At 41.6% G+C, this 23,281-nt stretch overlaps 1 protein-coding gene across 3 annotated transcripts in view; it reads right to left on the reverse strand.

The window, feature by feature from the left end:
- Window positions 1-23,281, reverse strand: part of LOC137677186 (ubiquitin-associated protein 2-like) — a 128,400-nt gene that overhangs the window by 49,796 nt on the left and 55,323 nt on the right. For all 3 annotated transcript variants that reach the window (XM_068424451.1, XM_068424452.1, XM_068424450.1), the window contains exons 8-10: window positions 15,905-15,959; window positions 14,591-14,694; window positions 4,137-4,189 (exon numbers count right to left, since the gene is read on the reverse strand). In XM_068424451.1, coding sequence (XP_068280552.1) covers window positions 4,137-4,189; window positions 14,591-14,694; window positions 15,905-15,959 — 212 coding nt within the window. The remainder of the gene's footprint in view (window positions 1-4,136; window positions 4,190-14,590; window positions 14,695-15,904; window positions 15,960-23,281) is intronic.

Here is a 23,281-nt window from a genome sequence, read left to right on the forward strand (position 1 = left end):
AAAATGAATACCACCACAGTTCCTCCCTCCGTTTCCTTCCCTTCCCTTGCTGCCAATACAACATATTTTAATCCCATCTTTCTTGAACACAACTCTGTCCTGTGCATAATGCTGCCAGTCCGCAACTCTATGTACAGACCAAAACGAAGAAAGAAGATTCAGCTCAAGCATATTTGCAATTAAAAAGGCTGTTTCTCTATTGTTTGGCCCTTTCCCCACTGTACATGTTATTTTAACTCCTGCATTACATAGCACAAGGAGGTCAGCTAATGGCACGAGCAGCAGCCTATGGTCCGCAATCCCTTGGTTAAATATTAAATTCTTCGTAATGTCAACAGTTTCTTATGCTCACATAACCCAGGATAAGACTAACTGTGGCCAAAACACTGATGAATCCTGAAAACTAAGCAAATCGAGGAGCCTGAGGATGTTTGTGACAATGCAAAAGCATGCTTGATGTATGAGAGGAAACATTCTCTTCAAGTGAACCAGCACGCAAAACAAAAGTCTCCATCTGCCAGCTCAGCTACTTTTAAGTTTACACTACACCCTGTGGCAAACTCACTGCCACAAGTTCCAATCAAGCACCTAATTCAGAAGTCTGCTGGGATTATGGCATTTGTCAAAGCACACTTCGTGCAGCAGCAGCTGAAAAGTTTTATTACGCAGATGTATTTAGTATTTCTTTGAAGTAGTATTATCGGCTCCTAACAAAGTTATTTACACTCACCGTAAACACTACACTTGCAAATGTTACTAGGGCTCTGGCATTTTCCCAGAACAGAATAAACGGTCGTGAACCATTTGTAAGCATCAGCCTCACAAGGGTATTTCCTCCATCTGCAGTGAAATGCCTGTGCTTTTCAGCTCCTGTTCCTATGATAAAAATCATTCTCCTATCACCAAACAGACAATATATTTAACAACTAGCTACCAGCTCCTATGGCCAGTTGACAGGTGAGGAGAACAGGAAAATATACACCAGCATCCTCATAAAAACTCAATATCAACAAAATGGAAGTAACAAAACCTTATTACTATTTTGATATGATGTACTGAAGTTAAAGAAATTAAAACAAGTTCTCATACTGCTTCCTGGTAAATGAAACGTTTCCACTAAAATACACTTTTTTTTTGAAGTGTTGCTGCTGTTTCAAATAAAAACTAAGACTACCAATACTGTACAGAAAATGTTTGCCTTCATCCACTTTTCAGCAATTTGTATATATTCTATTTCTCCCCTTCTGACAGTTTCTGTAGTTAAACTTTATTTTCTTTAGCCAGGAGAATATGATCACAATTTTAACAGGAAAACCCAGAGCCATCTACAGTACCTCAACATTTGCCTGGTTCTTCATTGTCCACACCCTGAATATCCCTTTAACAAAATACAACCTCCTATTTTCACTGCAAGTAGTTTCCACTCTATTTAAGAGCATGCTGACAACCTACTATACTTGCTCAATACTCACTACCAAAGATAAATACCAGACAGGACTATTAGATCACAAAAATCTAATCTTTCTCAGGTCAAACAACATTAAATTTCACTCATCTGCTTGTAACTTGTATCTGACTAGAGAACACCACATTTAAACAAAAATATTCTTCAGAGAAACACCTGTTCTTTATCTGCAGACACCTTCCTTGACAGCTACATCAGCTTCCTTGCTTTAGTCGTTAATCACGCTGCTAGAATTGTTTATTATACATTTAAATGCGCAGCTCTGTTTTCCAGCCACAGGTTCATATTATGCCTTTTTCTGCTGGACTAAAACCAGAGCCCATTGTATGCTAATAAAGTAAACCTTTTCAGATTCAGTAAACTAAAAAAATCTCTCTCTCTGAAGCACCAATTCTATCAGTAAATAATTTTCAGCTATTTTCCACAACTTTTGTTTTGTAAAAGCAATGAATAATTTGATACAGTAATTCAGAATCAAGTTCAGGAGAGTCCACATACAGAAATATAAATCAAGAATGATTAAGAGATAAGGAAGAGTGCCTACAGGCAAAAAGACTACAATAGCTTTTTTTTTTTTTGCCACAGCATCAGCCCTTTAGGAGGATCATGCTGAGCTGTTGTTTTTTCATCATCCACTACAATCCTGAAAATTTTTCAGTTGCTGCTTTCCAGAAAACAGCCCCTTGTTCTGAAGGTGTGCCTTTATTCCTATAAAACAAATGGGCATTTGTCTACATTAAAGCATTTTTCATTTGAACAGGTTAAGTCTAGCAGAGGTCCAGATTTCTCTCCATGACTGGCTTACTTTTAATTGCCATTCCAATAATTTTTGGATTTCCCATACATTTTATTCAGCAGTGATTTTATTTTTACTTCCAAATCATTGATAAAGACACTAGATGGCATCTGGCCTGGGACTGGATTCCTTTATAGCCCTCCTGGAAATGCCCACGTTCAGTAATGGTCCTTCTGCAAAAGATTTATTGGCCGAAATTTGCAAGGCAGATTTTAATCCACTTAATGTGTTTTTTGATAGCACGTAATTATTTTTAGAACAAAATATGTAGATCAAATCTCTTACAAAGACATACTCTATCTTCACAGTTAACTTGCAATTTACTAAAGACCAGGTTTTACACAGAATCACAGAATTATATAGGTTTATTTGAAGTGGACCTATTTTCTATAAAACTACATTGAATGGCACAAGCCGTATTCTTACACTTTTTTTTTTTTTTTTTTTTTAAATCAGATTAATCAATTTTTCCTTTATTTTTTTGCCAGGGATGTTTTGGGCTAATTTGTCTGCAGCTCACCATATCATTCACTCTTTCTGAACATCAGCACATGAACAACTTTCTCCTGGGTTACAGGGATTTTTCCAGCACTCTAAAATTAATAAAAATTAACAACAGGCTAGAGATTTCATCTGCTGCTCTTTCAAGATTCATGTGCAAATTACTCAGATTTAATAATTAATTAAAAAAAAATTCTATCCCTAGTCAGCATTGCTCCACACCCCTCTCATGTTACAAATGCTGTATTGTACCAACATCAAACAGGTGTGAGAACAAGGCCCTAAATTTTCACTATTCTTAGCCCTTAGTCCACCTCTAGCATATACTGCAGAAATTGAGGACAGTTTTTAAAAAGACGCCAGCTTTTGATGGCAGTAACTGATACAGAAAACCTAGGAATTTTAGAGTTTCTTTTAATTTTCTTGAAAGACACAGCCGTCTCATTAGGCAAGGACAGAGCTTTCATATCTGTTATATGAAACATTCACACATTTCTAGGGATAACACTGACATGCCACCCTACAGGAGGAGGCAAAAGGGATGACTTCAGAGACAATCTCTTACTCTTCTGAAAATAAAATAATGGATGTTCCTATAAAAGATGAAAAACTTCTTAAGAGCTAAGTTTTCCTTTCCATATTTCTTGCTACCTAGTTTGTTTTCTGAACTGCTTAAGCTTTAATACAATAACTAAAAACTTAAAATCACAAATGCAATTTTCACACAGGTGATGATCATAAATGCCAAATATTTTGCAGACTTGAAGACATCTCTTGCCTGATAAAAAATGAGAACCAAAATTGTTTTAGTAATTTAGACAACACATCACGATGAAACAACAGGAATGAAGCAATTAAGTGCTAACTTAAGCATACTACTAGCCCCTTTTTTAATATTATGAACAGGAAGTGGGCTAAATGGAACAATTATGCAGATTTCAAACAAAAAACATCAAATGAGGAGTCTAAAGTTGATAGCAAGCTTCAGCACTAAATTACATAAAAGTCTTGTGATAATATGGCTTTAAAACCCTACAAAATAGTAGGGGGAAGTATGCGGTTAACACCCATCAGCATTGAGCAGCAGAGAACTCTAATTCACAAAACTTAATTTGGGATAAAACTTAAAATTTTATTACTTATGTATTGTCCACCCAGCAAAATAAATTAATATTTATTGACTCAATCTTATTTAAAAAATAAGCTTATCTAAATATATATATTTTAAACAGGAATTACAGCAAGAAACACAGTAAGAAATATCACTGCATGCATACAGCAAAGTATTACTTTGAACATTTAGTTTTTGAAGACAACACAGAAACTCTGCAAAGGGTAAATAATCAATTGGTCTATCCAACAAGGTAAACTTACATCTTCATTCCATTCTTCTGCTGTCCATTCTTCTATTGAGTTTTTCCATGCTCCTATTGTAATTTGGGGAAGGAAAGAAAAGTTACAAGCTAAAAGCACAATGTTGTATTTCAACCCTTCTGCTTTATAAGCAACTCTGTTTTCATTATTAGTGGAACACAAAGCGAGGAGATGGTGGTTGGAAACTTGTGAAGCTCTAGAAAATTAGTCTGCAGATTTAAAATGTTGAGAGGGTTTTTTTTCCTCTTCAATTTCTGATTTCAGGAATTTCTTAGCCACTACGGTACCAGACGTAATTTGCATGAATGCATGTCTGCAACCAGTGATTAATCACAAAGATTGGAAGAACTTCCTCCTATGTCCCCAATGACAGTAAGAGTTACTCAACCCTCCCATGGGATTTCCCAGTTTCATGCACAAATTCATACAGAGCCTGAACAAAACACAACCACAACACCTGCTCCAACATCCATAATCCTACTTTCAACATACTCAAAATTCAAGACCTAAGCTATGCCTCTGGAGGCTCCTTTCCAACCTGTTAACTCTCTCCTCAGGGCAGAACAACCCCAATCCCTTCCTCTGAGAGAGCAATTTTATTTTAAAACATATATAATTCATATAATGGCAGCAGAAGAGTCAATAAGCTTTCCACTGTAGCTGCAAAACACTTCTTCCCGTAAATTGTAGCAGAGTTTATTCAGTGAACACTGGAGCACAGCGTGCAGTCAACAGCATGAAGCAATGGGAAAACTACAGGAAATGATCCTATGGATGCAAAAACCTGATCCATTCCACAGGAAACAGCAGGCACAGACATGCAAGAGCAATAAATGGACTGAAGGCCTTGCCCACCAGCATAAGCATAGGGAAGGTTATCCCAGCAACAACCAGAGCTTTCATTACATAACCACAAGCAAAGAAAATACCAGCAGCAAAGTTTCTGCTACCATCACCTTTGATCAAGTACAAAAGCAAAAGAACTACTGCTTTAATCATCTCCTTTTACTTAACCAGGAAACCTCTGAGACACATTCATCCAGAAACAAGCCCCCTAAAGAAAGCATCAAATCCAGTTTGTACTGTGTCAAAATTGAGGAAGATGGTGAGGATGACAAGGTTGAATGTCTATGGGTAAAGATCAGGGGGAAGGTCGGCAGGGCGGACATTACGGTGGGAGTCTGTGGTAGACCACCCAACCAGGATGAGCAGGCGGACGAGGCGTTTTACAAGCGGCTGTCAGAAGCCGCCCGGTCGCCGGCCCTTGTACTCGTGGGCGACTTCAACTTGCCGGATGTCTGCTGGAAATACAACATGGCAGAGAGGAAGCAATCCAGGAGATTCCTCGAATGTGTGGAGGACAACTTCCTCATGCAAGTGGTAAATGAGCCCACTAGAGGAGGGGCCCTGCTTGACCTGTTGTTTGTGAACAGAGAAGGACTAGTGGGAGATGTGAGGGTCGGTGGCCGTCTTGGGAGTAGCAACCATGAAATGTTAGAGTTTTCGATAGTGGGGGAAGTAAGGAGGGGCAAGAGCAGAACTTCTGCCTTAGATTTCCGTCAGGCAGACTTTAGCCTGTTTAGGAGGTGGGTGGACCGAGTCCCTTGGGAGTCAATCCTGAAGGGCAAAGGAGTCCAGGAAGGCTGGACATGCTTCAAAAGGGAATTGCTAAATATTCAGGAGCAGGCTGTCCCAGTCTGTAGGAAGACAAGCCGTCGGGGAAAAAGACCGGCCTGGTTAAACAGAGAACTTAGACTAGAACTTAAGGAAAAAAAGAGAGCCTATTTGCTCTGGAAGAAGGGTCGAGTAACTTGGGAGGTCTATAGGGACGTGGCCAGGTTGTGTAGGGAGAAGATTAGAAGGGCCAAAGCTCAATTAGAGCTCGATTTGGCTGCTACAGTCAAAGATAACAAAAAAAGCTTCTACAAATACATCAACAGCAAAAGGAGGGTCAAGGAGAGCCTCCACCACTTGCTGAATGAGGAGGGTACTGTAGTGTCAGGGGATGAGGAAAAGGCAGAGGTTGCTCAAAGCCTTCTTTGCCTCAGTCTTTACTGTCAAGACCGGTTGTCCTCAGGAGACTCGGCCCCCAGAGCCTGAAGTTAGGGACGGGGGGCTGTGTGAACCCCCCGTAATCCAGGAGGAGACGGTTAGTGACCTGCTGTGCCAGTTGGACACCCACAAGGCTATGGGCCCGGATGGGATTCACCCCAGAGTAATGAAGGAACTGGCAGATGAACTTGCCAAACCACTCTCTATTATCTACCGGCAGTCCTGGTTAACTGGAGAAGTTCCAGCTGACTGGAAATTAGCAAACGTAACGCCCATCTACAAGAAGGGCCGGAAGGATGATCCAGGGAACTATAGGCCTGTCAGCCTGACCTCGGTGCCAGGCAAGGTGATGGAACAGATCATCCTGAGTGCCATTACATGGCACATGCAGGACAATCGGGGCATCGGGGCCAGCCAACATGGATTCAGGAAAGGCAGGTCCTGCTTGACCAACCTGGTCTCCTTCTATGACCAAGTGACCTGCTTAGTAGATGAGGGCAGGGCTGTGGATGTAGTCTATCTAGACTTCAGTAAGGCATTCGACACTGTCTCCCACAGCATCCTCCTAGACAAACTGGCTGCCCGGGGCTTGGATGGGTGGACTCTTAAATGGGTTAAAAACTGGCGGGATGGCCGAGCCCAGAGAGTGGTGGTGAATGGGGCAAAGTCCAACTGGCGGCCGGTCACTAGCGGTGTTCCCCAGGGCTCAGTTCTGGGGCCGGTGCTGTTCAATATCTTTATAGATGATCTAGACGTAGGGATTGAGTGCACCCTCAGCAAATTTGCAGATGACACCAAGCTGGGTGGCAGTGTCAATCTGCTGGAGGGTAGAAAGGCCCTACAGAGGGATCTGGACAGGTTAGATAGATGGGCTGAGACCAACGGCATGAGGTTCAACAAGAACAAGTGCCAGGTCTTACACTTCGGCCACAACAACCCCATGCAGCGCTACAGGCTGGGGGGAGAGTGGTTAGAAAGCGGCCCGGCGGAAAGAGACCTGGGGGTGCTGATCGACAGCCGGCTAAACATGAGCCAGCAGTGTGCCCAGGTGGCCAAGAAGGCCAAGGGCATCCTGGCCTCTATTAGGAATAGTGTAGCCAGCCGGTCTAGGGAAGTGATCGTCCCTCTGTACTCGGCACTGGTGAGGCCGCACCTTGAGTACCGTGTCCAGTTCTGGGCCCCGCACTTCAAGAAAGATGTTGAGGTGTTGGAGCGAGTCCAGAGGAGGGCGACCAAGCTGGTGAAGGGTCTGGAGGGTCTGACCTACGAGGAACGGCTGAGGGAGCTGGGGTTGTTTAGCCTGGAGAAGAGGAGGCTCAGAGGTGACCTTATTGCAGTCTACAACTACCTGAAGGGAGGTTGTAGTGGAGTGGGAGTCAGCCTCTTCTCCCGGGCAACTAGCGATAGGACAAGAGGACATAGCCTCAAGCTTCGCCAGGGGAGGTTCAGGTTGGACATTAGGAAGAATTTCTTTTCAGAAAGGGTTATTAGACATTGGAATGGGCTGCCCAGGGAGGTGGTGGAGTCACCATCTCTGGATGTGTTTAAGAAAAGACTGGACATGGCACTTAGTGCCATGGTCTAGTTGACATGGTGGTGTCAGGGCAATGGTTGGACTCGATGATCCCTGAGGTCTCTTCCAACCTGGTTGATTCTGTGATTCTGTAATGCCATCACTATATTAGTGCATTCTTTTGTACACCTTTACAAAGCAGTGTGTCAAGCAGAGGACGGTTGAATAGCATTAATTCAGTGAGGTGAACAGGCCTACCACAAAGATATACACACAGAATCACAGAATGGTTAGGGTTGGAAGGGACCTCTGGAGATCATCCAGTCCAACCCCTCTGCTAAAACAGGTTCAGCTAGAGCAGGTTGTGCAGGGTTGTGTCCAGGCAGGTTTTGAATATCTCCAGAGAAGGAGACTCCCCACCCTCCCTGGGCAGCCTGTGCCAGGGCTCTGGCACCCTCAAAGGAAAGAAGTTTTTGCTCATATTCAAATGAAACTTCCCAGGTTTCAGCTTGTGCCCATTGCCCCTTGTCCTGTCGCTGGGCACCACTGAGAAGGAGTCTGGTCCCCTCCTCTTGACACCTGCCCCTAAGGTATTTGTAAGCATTGATAAGATCCCCCTTTGAGTCTTCTCCAGGCTCCAGCTCCCTCAGCCTTTCCTCGTAAGAGATATACTCCAGTCCTCTAATCATCTTTGTAGCTCTTCGCTGGACTCTCTCCAGTAGTTCCTTGACTTTCTTGAACTGGGGCGCCCAGAACTGGACACAGTACTCCAGGTGTGGCCTCACCAGGGCTGTGTAGAAGGGGAGAAGAACCTCCTTCGACCTGCTGGCCACACTCTTCCTAATGCACCCCAGGATACCATTGGCCTTCCTGGCCACAAGGGCACATTGCTGGCTCATGGTGAACTTCTTGTCCACCAGAACTCCCAGGTCCTTCTCTGCAGAGCTGCTTTCCAGCAGGCCAACCCCCAACCTGTACTGGTGCATGGGGTTATTCCTCCCTAGTTGCAGGACCCTACACTTGCCTTTGTTGAGTTTCATGAGGTTCCTCTCCGCCCAGCTCTCCAGCCTGTCCAGGTCTCACTGAATGGCAGCACAGCCTTCTGGTGTATCGGCCACTCCTCCCAGTTTTGTGTCATCAGCAAACTTGCTGAGGGTACACTCTGTTCCTTCGTCCAGGTCATTGATAAATAAGTTAAACAGGACCGGGCCCAGTACTGACCCCTGGGGAACCCCACCAGCTACAGGTGGGGAAAAGAGAGGGGGTTTATACCTTGGAATCCAAAATTTTGGCAGGTCCTGAGCAAGGTAATATCTGCTCTGTGGAGCAATATATAGTTGCCTGAAACATCTCGTGTTCACATTTTACCAAACAGCCCTTAACCAGGGGGTTTCTACATGCTGCAAAATATCAAGGCACTTGAGAAATAACTACAATGCCTCAAATTTCTAGACTAATCCACACATTTCCACAGAAATTTTGGAAAGGAGGAAAAGCCCAATGAGCAGCAGCTTTTAGACAAACAGTTGATTTTCTTTCCCTTCTCCTGACCAGCACAGAATCCCTTCCTCTGATATTTCTTCTTTAAAGAAATACATCCTGGTATTTGCCCTGCTTATATTTATCTCCCATCAGTCAGAGCAAGGCCTGCCTCTGTAGAAGACAAATCTCGTGTTGGTGTCAGAACTCTAACAACGGAGCTCAGAGTCTGCTAATACAAACACAAAAAGAGCTCAGACAAATCAAGCCCAACTCTTGAGTATCCCCCATCACCTTTGGGAGACCGAACCTATTTAGAATAATACTTGGAACATTTTCCTGACATTCAATTTAAACGTTTACCTGTTGCTCCTACTTATGACCATGGTTCTGTGCATTTACTCTTTTTAAATACTGAACACAACCCTTCACCATTTTATTAGTTTACCCGAGCTAAGCTTATTATTGTTGCTTATTAACACTACCTTCCCAACTCAATCCTTCTAGCCTCAGTTATTTCACTGCTCTTCTCTGCATTAAATCCAGTTTGCTAACGCCTTCCTCCTATTCATGGGATTCTAAGTCTGATCTTGCCACAAGTGTATCAATTTTCTTTTAGTCCAAAATCCACCTTGGCATTATTGCAACTCCATATATCCTCTCCTCAACTTTTACCCCCAAGCCTTGCAAATTAAGAGTTCTCTGTTTTCCACAGAAATTATGCTTTGTGTTTTCAAGGATCCTTGTCATAGCAACTTCAACCTAGATGGCTACCTGTGACTCTTTCCTGTTTCCCTTTGTAATAAGTTCAGTTTTAGAAAGTTATAAAGTCAATAAAAAGTATACTATATGTTTTTGGTAAGTCTTCAGCTGTTTTCCTCTAGTTCCTCACTTCCTGTCACACTCTTTGATTTTTTTCCTTTTTTGAATAATCAGCGATAGATATTAGGCCCAAAATAATTTTATTTTGGTCTATCCTAAACTTATGTACTAATCCTTTCCTTCTGGATTACATTCACATTCTAGAATGACCTGAAGGTTTCTTTAAAATGTTCCTTCTGACTTATACAGCAGTTCTAAAAAAAAAAAACCACAAAAAAAAAACAAACAAAAAAACACCCCACAAAAAACACAACTTCCTTGTAACTTCCAAGCTACACAATTCCCTTCTTCCCCCTTGACACTTACACTATAACTTATTTTTTCTGTCTCATTGTTCTTCAGTTTCAGAGTCATTTAAGGCTGCTCATAACCAAGTGTCTCCGTTCAGCCCACACCCGGGGCTAAACAATAACAGTTTTTCTCTCACCCAATGTCCCTTCCCCAACCAAGGAAGGAAATTGGGGAAAAGAGGGAGACTTGTGGGTTAAAATTGAACAGATTTAATAAAAGAAATAAACCAATATCAACAATAACACAAAACACACAAAAGTATACAGAGTTGCAGCAGGTTGTTCCAGGAATACCAATCGTTAGCAATGAGAAAAAAGGAGGCCAGAAGAGAAGAGAGCAAAACCAGCCCCCCCTCTTCCTAGCAAGCCCTCCCTTTTATAGTGAACTTGATGTCAATGCTATAGAACACACCTGTGGGCCAGCCTGGGTCAGCTGCCCTGGGTTTAACTGCTAATGGCCCTGATCACCATGGCTGGCCACAAACTGAAACCAAATCCCAATGAAACCAGGACACCAAGATAATAACAAATGAAGTTTTTCTGTGAAATTTATGAAACTCTATCAAAGTAGAGGTATCAGTAAATTACCAGAATATAATACCATTTTTATAACCTACTTTGAGAAGTGACCATCTCCAAGATAATTTATTTATAAGAACTGCTGTGATTTGATGTTCAGGATCTCCCACAGACTTGTACATTACAAAAAAGGTAAGAGACTGAACACTCAGCATGCCTGTAAGAAAATATCAATCACGCTGTTCAAGTTTATTCCCTTTTGGATGAAGATTGGTCATTTTGTTTCCTCCCACCTGTCCCTTCTCTTTGCCTTTCAGTTGTACATTACTTCTATAAAAATTAGGATGCAGGAAAACCGATGCTGAATTATTTGGAATACAATTACACTTAAATGTTATGAACCATTAAAGATTCACCCTTTACTCTCTTTTTTATTTCAACCAACACCACTAAATTTTACCTCCACAGAACCAGCTAGGCTTTCCTATAGGATTACACAATGGCGCATCTAGAAACACCTTTCATTCAGGCTACTGTGATTCCTCTGGCATCTGCAACAATTCAGGACAAGAGGTTCTAGAGAGCTTTCAGAGCACGTATGGGGGCAACTACATTTTGAAAACAAATAGTGTATTCCTTTTTAATTTAAAATGTTGATCCTTTCCCAGCACTGACTTAAAGAGGAAATACTTAGTAAATACTCAGAACTCCACAGAAAGTTTATATTTGCATGACATCTTCAGAAAACATTTTGATAAGCAAAACTGGTTTTGTTTCTCTAGGTACTTGCCCAGTTACCTCCTTTTTAATGTAACTACAGATGAAAGACACTAATTTTCCAAGTAGCTAGCATGAGCTAATTTTGTTTTCTTTTTTTTTTAGATGAAAGAAGAAATGGCACTGGGTAACGAGGAATAAAGAGAGGGATTTCCATCCTGCCCTTCTATATACTCTTATCTGACATCCTTCACTAGTCCACTGCAGGCTTTATGGATTTCCATACATATACATCCCCCTCATTCACATCTTTAGTAACTCTACATTGGTAACTTATTTATTACTGGGACTGTTGATTTGTAACTAACATAACAGCACTGTAAATTAAGGAGAAAAAAAAAATTGAAAGCTAATATTTGTGATTAACAAGCCAAATCAACAGCTCAACTTTGTACAACCTGCTTCCAGCCCCACACTTTGTCTGCCACTCCTACCCCCGCTTCCATCTTCCTTCCCAGCACACTCTCTTCTACTTTAAAACTACTATCCCAGCTGCAGCCTCCTCTAATAACCCTCAAGATGCTTTCCATCACAAGGTTGAAAGTGCTTCCCACTTGGACAAAACTAAATGATTCAATTTTAAAGCCTACTCTTTTTAGAGATCTTTTTGGCTCAGGGACTTATTTCTGACATGCCTACAGCTTGTCTAAAGAAGAAATGCTGTAAAATAAAACACTCTTCCTATAGTCATATATAGAGAGACATTTCTGTCAGTTATGGTGCCTTTTCCATTTGCACTGAAAGTAAATTAAGATTAGCAGCAAAAAGGTACTTAGCACCCAAAAAGAACATTTACACTTAACTAGTTTACTTTAAATTTCCACCAACCAAATGATTTTGCAGAAACTCCCCAAACTGAGACTCACTCATTCATACCCCTAAGAACCATTAATCTGATGAGGCCAGGGAAAATTCACAAATACCTTCTCACACCTTCTTTTCCATACCACGCTCCCCAACTTTCCATACATGCTTTAAGTTGCATTACTGAAGTTCAGTGCAGTTCTTGGTGACGTGCACAGCCTAACAGCAAAAATGCACTTGGCATCCAAAAAAGAAGTTCCATACATCAACTAGCACACTTTGAATTTCCACCAATTTGTTTGCTCAGCAGCAAACCCCTCATGTAGACACATTCATACTCTTACAGGGATCTGTTTAGCCACACCAAGCTACTCTTATTCCTAGGCAGTATTCTTCCATTACTGAAGACTGGAGATGCCTACAAGAAGGAACAGAGGTTGCCATGGGGGAGGCACATGAAGGCTACCCAGAGTTAGCAGGGAGGGTCACAAAACATTTGAGCTCACTTGGCAAGTGGAGCACAAGTCAAAGTCATTTGTAAGCCACAGCCTTACAGTTGCATTCGTTAATAACTAACCAGTGAATTTTCTACCTCTGGTGTAGTCTCCTCATACCTTTCTTGTATGTCTTCTTTCTTTAGTTAGTTAACCTTATTGCTTCTGCAATACTTGTGACAACATACCCTGTCCTCTGCTACCATATAGCAAACAACAGTATCAGTATTCCTGGGGAATTTTCAAGTCATTAGGTGTCCTTCTAACTCATTATCTGATGAACTTATTTGAAAAACTAACATGAGTGAAAGTAAAAGGTGCATTTCTGTTTGTGCTATAGCACCAAGTCATTTCAAAAGTAATTCCTTGGAAAGATGCCGTATTTGGCAAAAGAGCTCCCTTTCAATAACCATCGATATACTCAGGGCCACTCTCCCACACTGGACTAGAAGACACTCAGAATGACAAGACAGCTGCTTAATAAGCCCTTCTAAACTCTGAGCCTGTTATTGTCTTCTCTGGTTAAGTGGAAAATGGCTTGTATGAAGTTTAGAAAGCTGTATCTCAAGAGGCTCACAGCAGAGCTCAACAGAGCACATTCTGGCCTCCAGTATCAGTCTTTTCCTTCCACCCTTAACACAGGGGTTGATGAAAAATCATCTGAGTAGGCTTCAGCAATGAAGAGATCAGAAAAGTTACCCTTTTCTGGGGTTAAAAAAAATATCTCTCCTATCACTCGGTGGTTCCCAAGTATGGACAATAACGTACATGAATTTCTCCAATCCTGACACAGGGTTTCCTTTGTCTTCATCTCCTGTCACAGTATATGGGAAGCAGCAAGGTATCCTGTTTTCCCAGTCACAGACAAGCAGGTCACAGTCTTCATTTCTGAATCACCACGAGACCACTGTTAAGCAGTTCCTTTCCAAACTATGTCTCTTGCCTTTAAGCTGGGAGTGAGTACTTCACACTTTAAACTTCATACAGAAACACACAGCTATCTCTATCTTCAGACAGGCAGATGCTCTTTTGGCTTCCGTTCAAGTGTGTACTCGTGCTTTATTTAATAATTCTTCTCTTCAGAGACGGCAGATCTTGGAACTCTCCTCCATCCCAGAGACTCACATCCTTACATTCTTGCATTGTACAGGTGGGACTGCCAAAGCCATCCCAGTGTCACTGAGTGGATTCATATTTGTAAACGATTTTTCTTTTCTTTTTCTTCTACTTAGATATTCACACCTTACTGTCCAATGCCTGTGGACCAATCGCTTTTAGTAGGATTTACACTCCTTAACTACATTAGGTGAGCTCTTAAGCAGTACTTAAGATATCTAAACAGTTCTTCACATACAAGGTTCTTCCAATAACTCTTCAAATCCCTTTGTCTCTCAAGGGATTGTTAGTACTAAAACAAAAAAATTGCAAATTTCCTTCCCTTCATTCTAACCAGAGTGTCACCCAGGTTACAGCATGTGCTCTGCACATCAGTAGCAGTTAAGCTATAAAAATGAACTAATATCTGTGTCGTGTGAGATGTATTCACATTTTCAGAAGTTAACTGAACACTAACAGAATGGTTATTTTAACTGCAATTTGCTACAGGTCTTCATTCCAATCCTTCCACTTCTTGAAGCATCTTACCAGTTCCATCATCTGCATCATTCTGACCAGTCTCCCAAATCTCTGATTTTGTCCTAAAGCCATCAGTGGCAGAAGACTCCGTATAGTCTGCAGGGTTAAATGTCCTAGAGTTTTAAAAGTTAAGAAATGGAAGAGAACACATGGGTCATTCAATGAACACAAGTGTCATCATTTTTAGATGAAGTTGTATTAGATTTAACATCTCAATTTCCACATAATTTATCTTGATAGTTTTGGTTTCAAAAGAAATTTTTCCTCTATAAGCAGACACAGATAAAAAAGGGAGAAAAGAGAAAAGGAGAAAAAAGTGAGGAGACTGAAAAAAAATTACTGTAGAGAAACTGAACCAAAACAACTATTCCTGAAAAAGCAGTTAACAGCATACCTACTCCTCCCAGTCTTGTAAAGCATTAGTTTATATGCACAACAATAAGTCCCTCTCAGCTGATAGTTTCTCAGCAGGTGGCTGACTGATGAGAAACCAGTATCATATCATTTTAGAGCACCAGACCCGCACAGGACAGGAGTCGGAATATCAGTAAAATTATTTCAGAATGCACTTCTGACACCAATGCCAAAACACACAGATGCAGCTAAAAGGTGAAAAAGGATTATTGAAGAAAAACCTCTTTTCAGTTTATCATCTAGAAGTATGAACAAGAAGGATTATTAGAGAAGTAGAATGAGCCCTCTGTTCATCATGACATCACTGATATTACATGTAATGTCATTAAAGGCAAACACCGAGTGAAAGTAGTGAAGACTACACTTCTCTGAAGCAAGTTATTCCAACAAAACTGAGAACAAACTTCAAAGCTGCTGAGTAACTTCTTTTGATTCTGTTTTAGGGTCAATGTATGTCCAAACAGCTAAAGCTTGAAAACTCAAAAACAGGAGAAAGTTTATCATCACTAGTCTTTCTGGTTTTATATAGAACTTGCACATCCTACATTACACTGAAACAAATCTTTTTTTTTTTAAAATTGACCTAGGACTATACGCACCACACAGAACTTTCAGCCTCCTAGGCACTACGTGGCTGCTACTGATAGGTACAAAGGGGTTCTCCAAGTTTGAGATATTAACATTGAATGAACTTACATTAGGTTTTTATAGGTGTGTCTAGTTAGAAATACTGGTTTAAGACAAAAATAAACCATTAATCATCTAACAGATCTGTGAATTTTTGCATCCATATTGGTTTATCAAACATACAGCAATATTAATACATACAGTGGAAATACTAATATTGTCAATTAATATTGCCAGCGAGTTTGATCCCTGCCAAAAATCTGTGCTCTGCATGTTTCTTACCCCATGCCTTGGGCTGAAAACCTCCCTGCTCCTCTCCCTCTGCCACGTCCAAACCCTAGAAGAGAAAACATCATTTAACAGTAACAGCAGAGGAGCTGCCAAATCACTAGTCTGTCACATTAGAAAATACTATGGTTGAAGAAGAAAACTACCATAGTTAAAGTTAAATATCATTTACTTCCCAAATTTCCTCACAGGAGAATTTGTTTCCCTAACACATGCAAGTAAGCCAGAGTTCATGTAAGACTGTGTTTCAGTAGGACTTGCAATTCTTTGCTATCTTTTCTGTATCTAGTGAAGTAGCTCCAAATGCCAAGAAAAGGACTGACCTAAAAGACCCATCCCAGAGATGCTATTGCCAAATCATTAGACACTGTTCAAAATTTTGTCTCTAATTTCTCACTCTTGCCTAAGATGCTTTGGAATCCCAGCCTCCCTATGTAGCCTGATCACAAGAAATTCCCTGTCATTCCTGGTCTGTGAGGAGAAAGTTTAAATACTCCATTTGTTTCCTTCTCTGATTCAGCCCACCTGTCCACCCCTACCCTCCTGTGCTTTCACCAACCTGCGACCACACATTCCTTCTGCTTCCCCCTTAATCAATGATCTGGATGAGGGGATCGAGTGCACACTCAGGAAGTTCGCAGACAACACCAAGTTGAGCGGGAGTGTTGGTCTCCTTGAAGGTAGGAAGGCTCTGCAGAGGGATCTGGACAGGTTGGATTGATGGGCCGAGGCCAAGTGTATGAGGTTCAACAAGGCCAAGTGTCGGGTCCTGCACTTGGGGCACAACAACCCCATGCAACGCTACAGGCTGGGGGAAGAGTGGCTGGAAAGCTGCCTGGTGGAAAAGGACCTGGGGGTGTTGATTGATGGCCAGCTGAATATGAGCCAGCAGTGTGCCCAGGTGGCCAAGGCAGCCAACAGCATCCTGGCTTGTATCAGAAATAGCGTGGCCAGCAGGACCAGGGAAGTGATCGTCCCCCTGTACTCAGCACTGGTGAGGCCGCACCTCGAATCCTGTGTTCAGTTTTGGGCCCCTCACTACAAGAAAGACATGGAGGTGCTGGAGAGAGTCCAGAGGAGGGCAACGAAGCTGGTGAAGGGTCTGGAGCACAAGTCTTATGAGGAGCGGCTGAGGGAACTGGGGTTGTTTAGCCTGGAGAAAATGAGGCTGAGGGGAGACCTTATTGCTGTATACAACTACCTGAAGGGAGGTTGTAGCAAGGCGGGTGTCAGCCTCTTCTCCCAAGTAATAAACGATAGGACGAGAGGAAACGGCCTCAAGTTGCACCAGGGGAGGCTTAGACTGGATAGCAGGAAAAATTTCTTCACCAAAAGGGTTATCAAACATTGGAACAGGCTGCCCAGGGAAGTGGTGGAGTCACCATCCCTGGAGGTATTTGAGAGACGAGTAGATGTGGTGCTGAGGGACATGGTTTAGTGGTGGACTTGGCAGTGCTGGGTTAACGGTTGGACTTGGTGATCTTAAAGGTCCTTTCCAACCAAAACAATTCTATGATTCTATGATTAATCATAGTTACTGATGTGAAAATTACCCAATTCAAATTACTCAAACAACTTCTGTGTTATCACCCACAAGAATATTCATTCCTATTTTAACAACAAATATTTGTTGCCTCCAATTTTGGTTACCAGCCTCAGTTTACAAGCTTCCTGATACAGTGAATGGCTTTATTTTTTCATGTTGCATAGTGCCAACAAGGCATGAAAATTTTTGTATTACTTAACCATCCATAAAGTACACATCTACGTAAGCTGTTAGAAACTATTTCTTACATGCGGCATATTTCTACATAGATTGTTATTTTTTTCCCCTTTTTTAGGACCTCAGTATCTGAGGCTTTTCCAGTTTGGTGTTTTGTTTTGTTTTTTTTTTTTGACAAAGACTATGAATATTATTTATACAAAATAATACAAGAACAGTAGGAGGTCAAGAGCTGCAGACTGAGAACAAAGCGATGTTTATTTTAACAAAAAAATTATGTGGTAATTATAAGTCACCAATCAACTACAAGCTTACCAGACCACAAAAGTTATAATCCTAAGTCACCAATACACTGGTTGTCCAAACATCAGAATTACCCATGATAGGCTGTCTGAATTCAGATCAAAATTACCCCTTATTTTCAGGGGACCACCTAAACTGAATAAGAGCAGTAGCTCCAGGACATGGTAAAACCAGCTTAGGAAGTTCCTATTTTAATGACTTTACTTTCCCTCCCCTCACCACTGGTTCTTCCCCTTGCCCCCATTCACTGTCCAAGCTTTAAAAGACATTTCTGGACCTCTAAAATGTCTACTACCTACATTTTCAAGGACTTCTTAGAAGCATCAAAATAGCAGGACAGCTTTACCCACGTTTTGATGAAAGAGTTTACCCATATCCTATACAAGATGACGACTGCTGTTGTAGAATAATTTTAGTTAATTGAATTCTTTTAACTGCATCTTTTAACTGTATTCTGTTGTCTGAATAGTCTTGTTTAGCATTGGTAGTTAAAGTTGCTGAAGCCCCGGGCCCCAACTGTTGCGAACTCTTGAACCTATCTTGAACTGTTTCTTGAATACGTGAAGGAAGGCCCTGGGACCAGTGTGAACTGGAAGATAAGGAGGCTACAGCTGTCAAAAGAAGCTGTAACTCAGCAGAAGCTGTAACTCTTGCAGATAAGATGTTTCACAGCTCGCTTGGAAGACCAAGAACCCAATAAGAAACAAAAGGACCCTGGACCGCTAATTACCATTGGACCAAGAAGGGCATGCAGGGCACGTGAACAGCATGTGCATAGGTTGTAGGGGTATAAATGCCCAGGGATTTTCCTCCCCGGAGGCACCCAGCTCGAGCTGTCCTTACGGCCACATTATTCAATTAAATTATTTATTTTCCTGGTAATTGGTATCTGAGACTCTGCTGCAGGAAACCTAGGGCGAAGAAATTTCTTTAACAACTGCTAGCTACAGAGGAACCATAGAAACCTGCAGAGAAAGGATTCCCATCCAGCAAAACAGAAGAACAAGAACACAGAAGAACTGAAGTCTGACACTAGACCAGGCCTGCTATCTCTACATTTTCCCCTCTTTGCTCTTTTCACAATTGGTTGGAGAGAAGACAGACAGAGGTTAGGAAAGAGGTCACAACAGCTGCAACCTGGCAATCGCCGTTCCTCTTCACCGAGCCCACGTGTGGAGCTGTGCTCTTTGCTCTGCCATAAACAACAGCGCCCCAGGCCCCTCTGTACCCAACTGACTGTAACTCGACCTCTGGACCTCCTTGCTCATCCTACCTATTCTACTGCTCTTCTCTCTGCCCACCTAAAATTCCCAATCTGGGAAGTTGATCCATGGCATAACGGGGTCATGGCGTTGAAGGTGTTGGAGCGAGTCCAGAGGAGGGCGACCAAGCTGGTGAAGGGTCTGGAGGGTCTGACCTACGAGGAACGGCTGAGGGAGCTGGGGTTGTTTAGCCTGGAGAAGAGGAGGCTCAGAGGTGTCCTTATTGCAGTCTACACCTACCTGAAGGGAGGTTGTAGTGAAGTGGGAGTTGGCCTCTTCTCCCGGGCAACTAGCGATAGGACAAGAGGACACAGCCTCAAGCTTCGCCAGGGAAGGTTCAGGTTGGACATTAGGAAGCATTTCTTCACAGAAAGGGCTATTAGGCATTGGAATGGGCTGCCCAGGGAGGTGGTGGAGTCACCATCTCTGGATGTGTTTAAGAAAAGACTGGACATGGCACTTAGTGCCATGGTCTAGTTGACAGGGTGGTGTCAGGGCAACGGTTGGACTCGATGATCCCTGAGGTCTCTTCCAACCTGGTTGATTCTGTGATTCTGTGATATGGCTCTCAGATGCACAGAAGTCAGTGCACTCCAGATTATCTTTCTGCCCAGTAAATAATTTTTTTTTTAAGAGTAGAACCAGCTAAACAAGTTTACTTGGGGACACTGTAGGGGCCATCTATGTAATAAATTTACTTCCTACAGCTATCAATACAGCATTAAACACCATTTACTAATGATGCACAGAAGACAGATCAACATTTTTTTTTATAAGCTCAGCTACAAGACCAATTGGGAGTTGTGAATCACAGAAACAGGCAGAAATATTTTTGAGTGAGGTGGACATTAAGTACAGAGAAATTAGCTGGAATAGCTAGCATGAAAGTACAAATAGATTTTAGAAGAGGAGGTAAGTCTCCCCAACCTCCCAAGTGCAAAAGTCTGAAAGAATAAACATAGCATATTAAACAGAAGGTGAAGTTTTAGCAAGCGAGGCATATGTAAGATGTTGTACCAGCACAGGCACAATAAACTGCTGGCTAAAAACAGCAATAAGAACCTCTAACAATTTTAGAAATTGCTAGAAAGGAATCATGTTGTTTCTGAAGTTCCATGCACAGTCTTAGACTACTAGCCAGCAAGACTGTTTTTATACCAGATCACTTTGAAAGTTAATCCTGAACTTGAATTTCAAGTGGATTCCCTTAACTTCATAAAGCTGTGTCTATGCTTTCTGTCAAAACTGAAATTAAATTAAGTTTAATCAACAAATGCAACAGAAAGCATTCTAATGAAGACAAAAGGGAAGTACCAAACCAGTGGTGTTACAGAAAGCATTAAATTCAAAGCTAGAAAAGACACAAAGAACTAGGCTGCCAGGAAGGTTGCGAAGTCTCCTTCTCTGGAGATATTCAAAACCTGCCTGGACATGACCCTGTGCAATGTGCTCTAGGGGAACCTGCTTTGGCAGGGGGTTGGACTAGATGATCTCCAGAGGTGTCTTCCAACCCTGACCAGTCTGTGATTCCATGATTCTGTGAACTAATTCAAAATATGCGACAATGAGTACTCACCACTGAAAGACCACTCTAACTGGGACACGGAATCTCATACATCATGGTAATTAATGCAAGATGCCAGTGGGAAGGGCTGATATTCTCTTTTGACACAACCAGATCACTAATATATTCTTAAATTCTCATGCTAAGAAAGTTACTTCTCTCAGCTGCCAAAATTAAAAAATGGCCTTAAAACAATTAGAATGTACAGTCTTCTAACACAGAGAAGTTAATCATGAAGCAACTATGAATGCTCATCAGGTATTTGCAAACTTTTGATGCTTTTTAACAGTGACTAAAAGGTCAGCGAGCAAATGCAGCTTCACACCACAGTTCAGAGCAGGGACTCAAACTCTGAGCATGCAATCCCACAGTAGCTTAAACCCATTTAAATCAACCAGAACTACTACAAATGAGGTCTTTCTCACCAGTGATCACAAGCTCTGCTCTCTTTCCTGCACTGACAGTTTTGCACGTACCAGTGAGTGAACACAAAACCACCATCAGAAAACAAAATTATTAGTTCATATTTGGATCAGCTCTCCGAACCAGTTCCCTGCTTGCTAAATGCCAGAAAACCAGTCACCTTTACACCAGGATAAGCCACCAAAAAAACCTGTTGTCCCCAGCTACCATGCTGCCTACCCCTTTTTTCTTTTTTTGGCTTGGTTAGTTTTAAACTTAGATCAATCCTCTGATAAAGTTCAAATGCACCAGGAGACAGACAGGACCAATTTCTCCCAGCAGTAATGCCAGTTTATGCTTGTAACGTTAAAAATATAGCTTTAACACTACTCTAAAAAGATGTGTATATATGGTTATCAGCATATTGAGCACAAAAGCAAATGACATACATCAGGCAAAGAACAAAATTACTGCCCTGCCTCATATAAACCCTCATAACATTTCTTCACATTCCTTTACGTTTGTATCTACAAACAACAGTCTAAAGTTTCAAGGCAGCATTGCTTACTCATTTCTGTTCCAGGAAACCAGGACTGAGGAACTATGTTTAAAGTTGATTCTGATCAACATTCCTGCTACTACTCCTTATCCAACATCATTTTAAATGATGAACTATTTAAAACACGTTTTTGTTTCCTTTAACATTGTAACTCTGTTCAACTGTGTATTGGGGCTTTTTTCCCCTGCTCTCCAGAACATCTCCCTCAGTTGACTAGGTTCACATTAGCCATCACTTATTCAATTTACATTTTCTTTTCTGGAATGAATTCTAGATAAGTCAACACTTATACCCAGGTAAGCAGCGAGATTTTCTGTTTCCACTAAAATCCATTGGGAGTTCAAAACACTCATAATCACACAATCAAGTCTTCACTCTGGTACTGTCCATGCATGGAAAGAATCATTCATGTCATTCACAACGTTTCTTCCCCCAAAACAAACACACATTATGTGGGAGCATAAGAAAAGTGTGTAGTACCACAACTCAGATCCCATTAACTTAATAGCCTATTTTGTAGAGAATCCAGTTAGCTGAGCTTGCAGACCTAAATCCTTCCACTGCAACACAGGTGCTTTATTTCAAAACTCAGATTTTCACACTGACAGGTTGGCCTCATTTAGCCTGCACCCGGGGCTAAACAATAAACAGTTTTTCTCTCACCCAAGGTCCCTTCCCCAAATGAGGAAGGGAATTGGGAAAAAGAGAGGGAGACTTGTAGGTTGAAGTTAACCAGATTTAATGAAATGAAGAAATCAATATAAATGACAACACAAAAAAGACAAAACTATACTTATCTACAGAGCACCGGCAAGTTGCTCCAGGAATAACAATCATTGGAAAAGAGGGAGAAGGGAAGAGAGCAGGAAAAGCCCCCCCCCTATTCCCAGCAAACCCTCTCTTTTACAGGGAGCTTGATGTCAATGCTATAGAACACACCTGTGGGCCAGCCTGGGTCAGCTGCCCTGGGTTTAACTGCTGAGGGCCTTGATCACCATGGCTGGCCACAAACTGAAACCAAATCCCAATGAAACCAGGACACAGGTTTAAATTAGATGAAGACACTTTAAGGTTAAGAAAGAGGCCTAAGAACAGCTGAAAGGAAAAGGAAATGCAGACTGGAAGGGCAGGCAACACCCTATATTTGTGCTTATCTCCAACTACACAGTAACTGAACAGCCATGGTCTCTGCTCTGGAAATGCAGAGCCAGCCATCTTTCTCAGCAGATGCCGAGATGACAGAGGCTTAAGCCTTATGAAGAGATAAGGAGGCTATGGATAGAAAGTTTGTATTCTAGGTATTCTATACTACCAAAACAAACACTGAAGTTATATTTAATAATTCAAATCACTTATCTTATCAGTCATCATAAAAAGCCAGAAGCATTGGATTAGTTTTATATACTGCATGTACTCTAGTAACCATTTTTAGAAGCACATGCAGAAAACTTTCAACTCTAAAGTTATGTTTAAAAGAAAATAAATAACTTATGTTAAAGCTAAATTTTGGTTAATCTCAAAAAAAAAATTTACATGACACACACAGCTTCCTAACCAA

The sequence above is a fragment of the Nyctibius grandis genome (genome assembly GCF_013368605.1).
Source record: "Nyctibius grandis isolate bNycGra1 chromosome W unlocalized genomic scaffold, bNycGra1.pri SUPER_W_unloc_2, whole genome shotgun sequence".
NCBI lineage: Eukaryota > Metazoa > Chordata > Aves > Nyctibiiformes > Nyctibiidae > Nyctibius > Nyctibius grandis.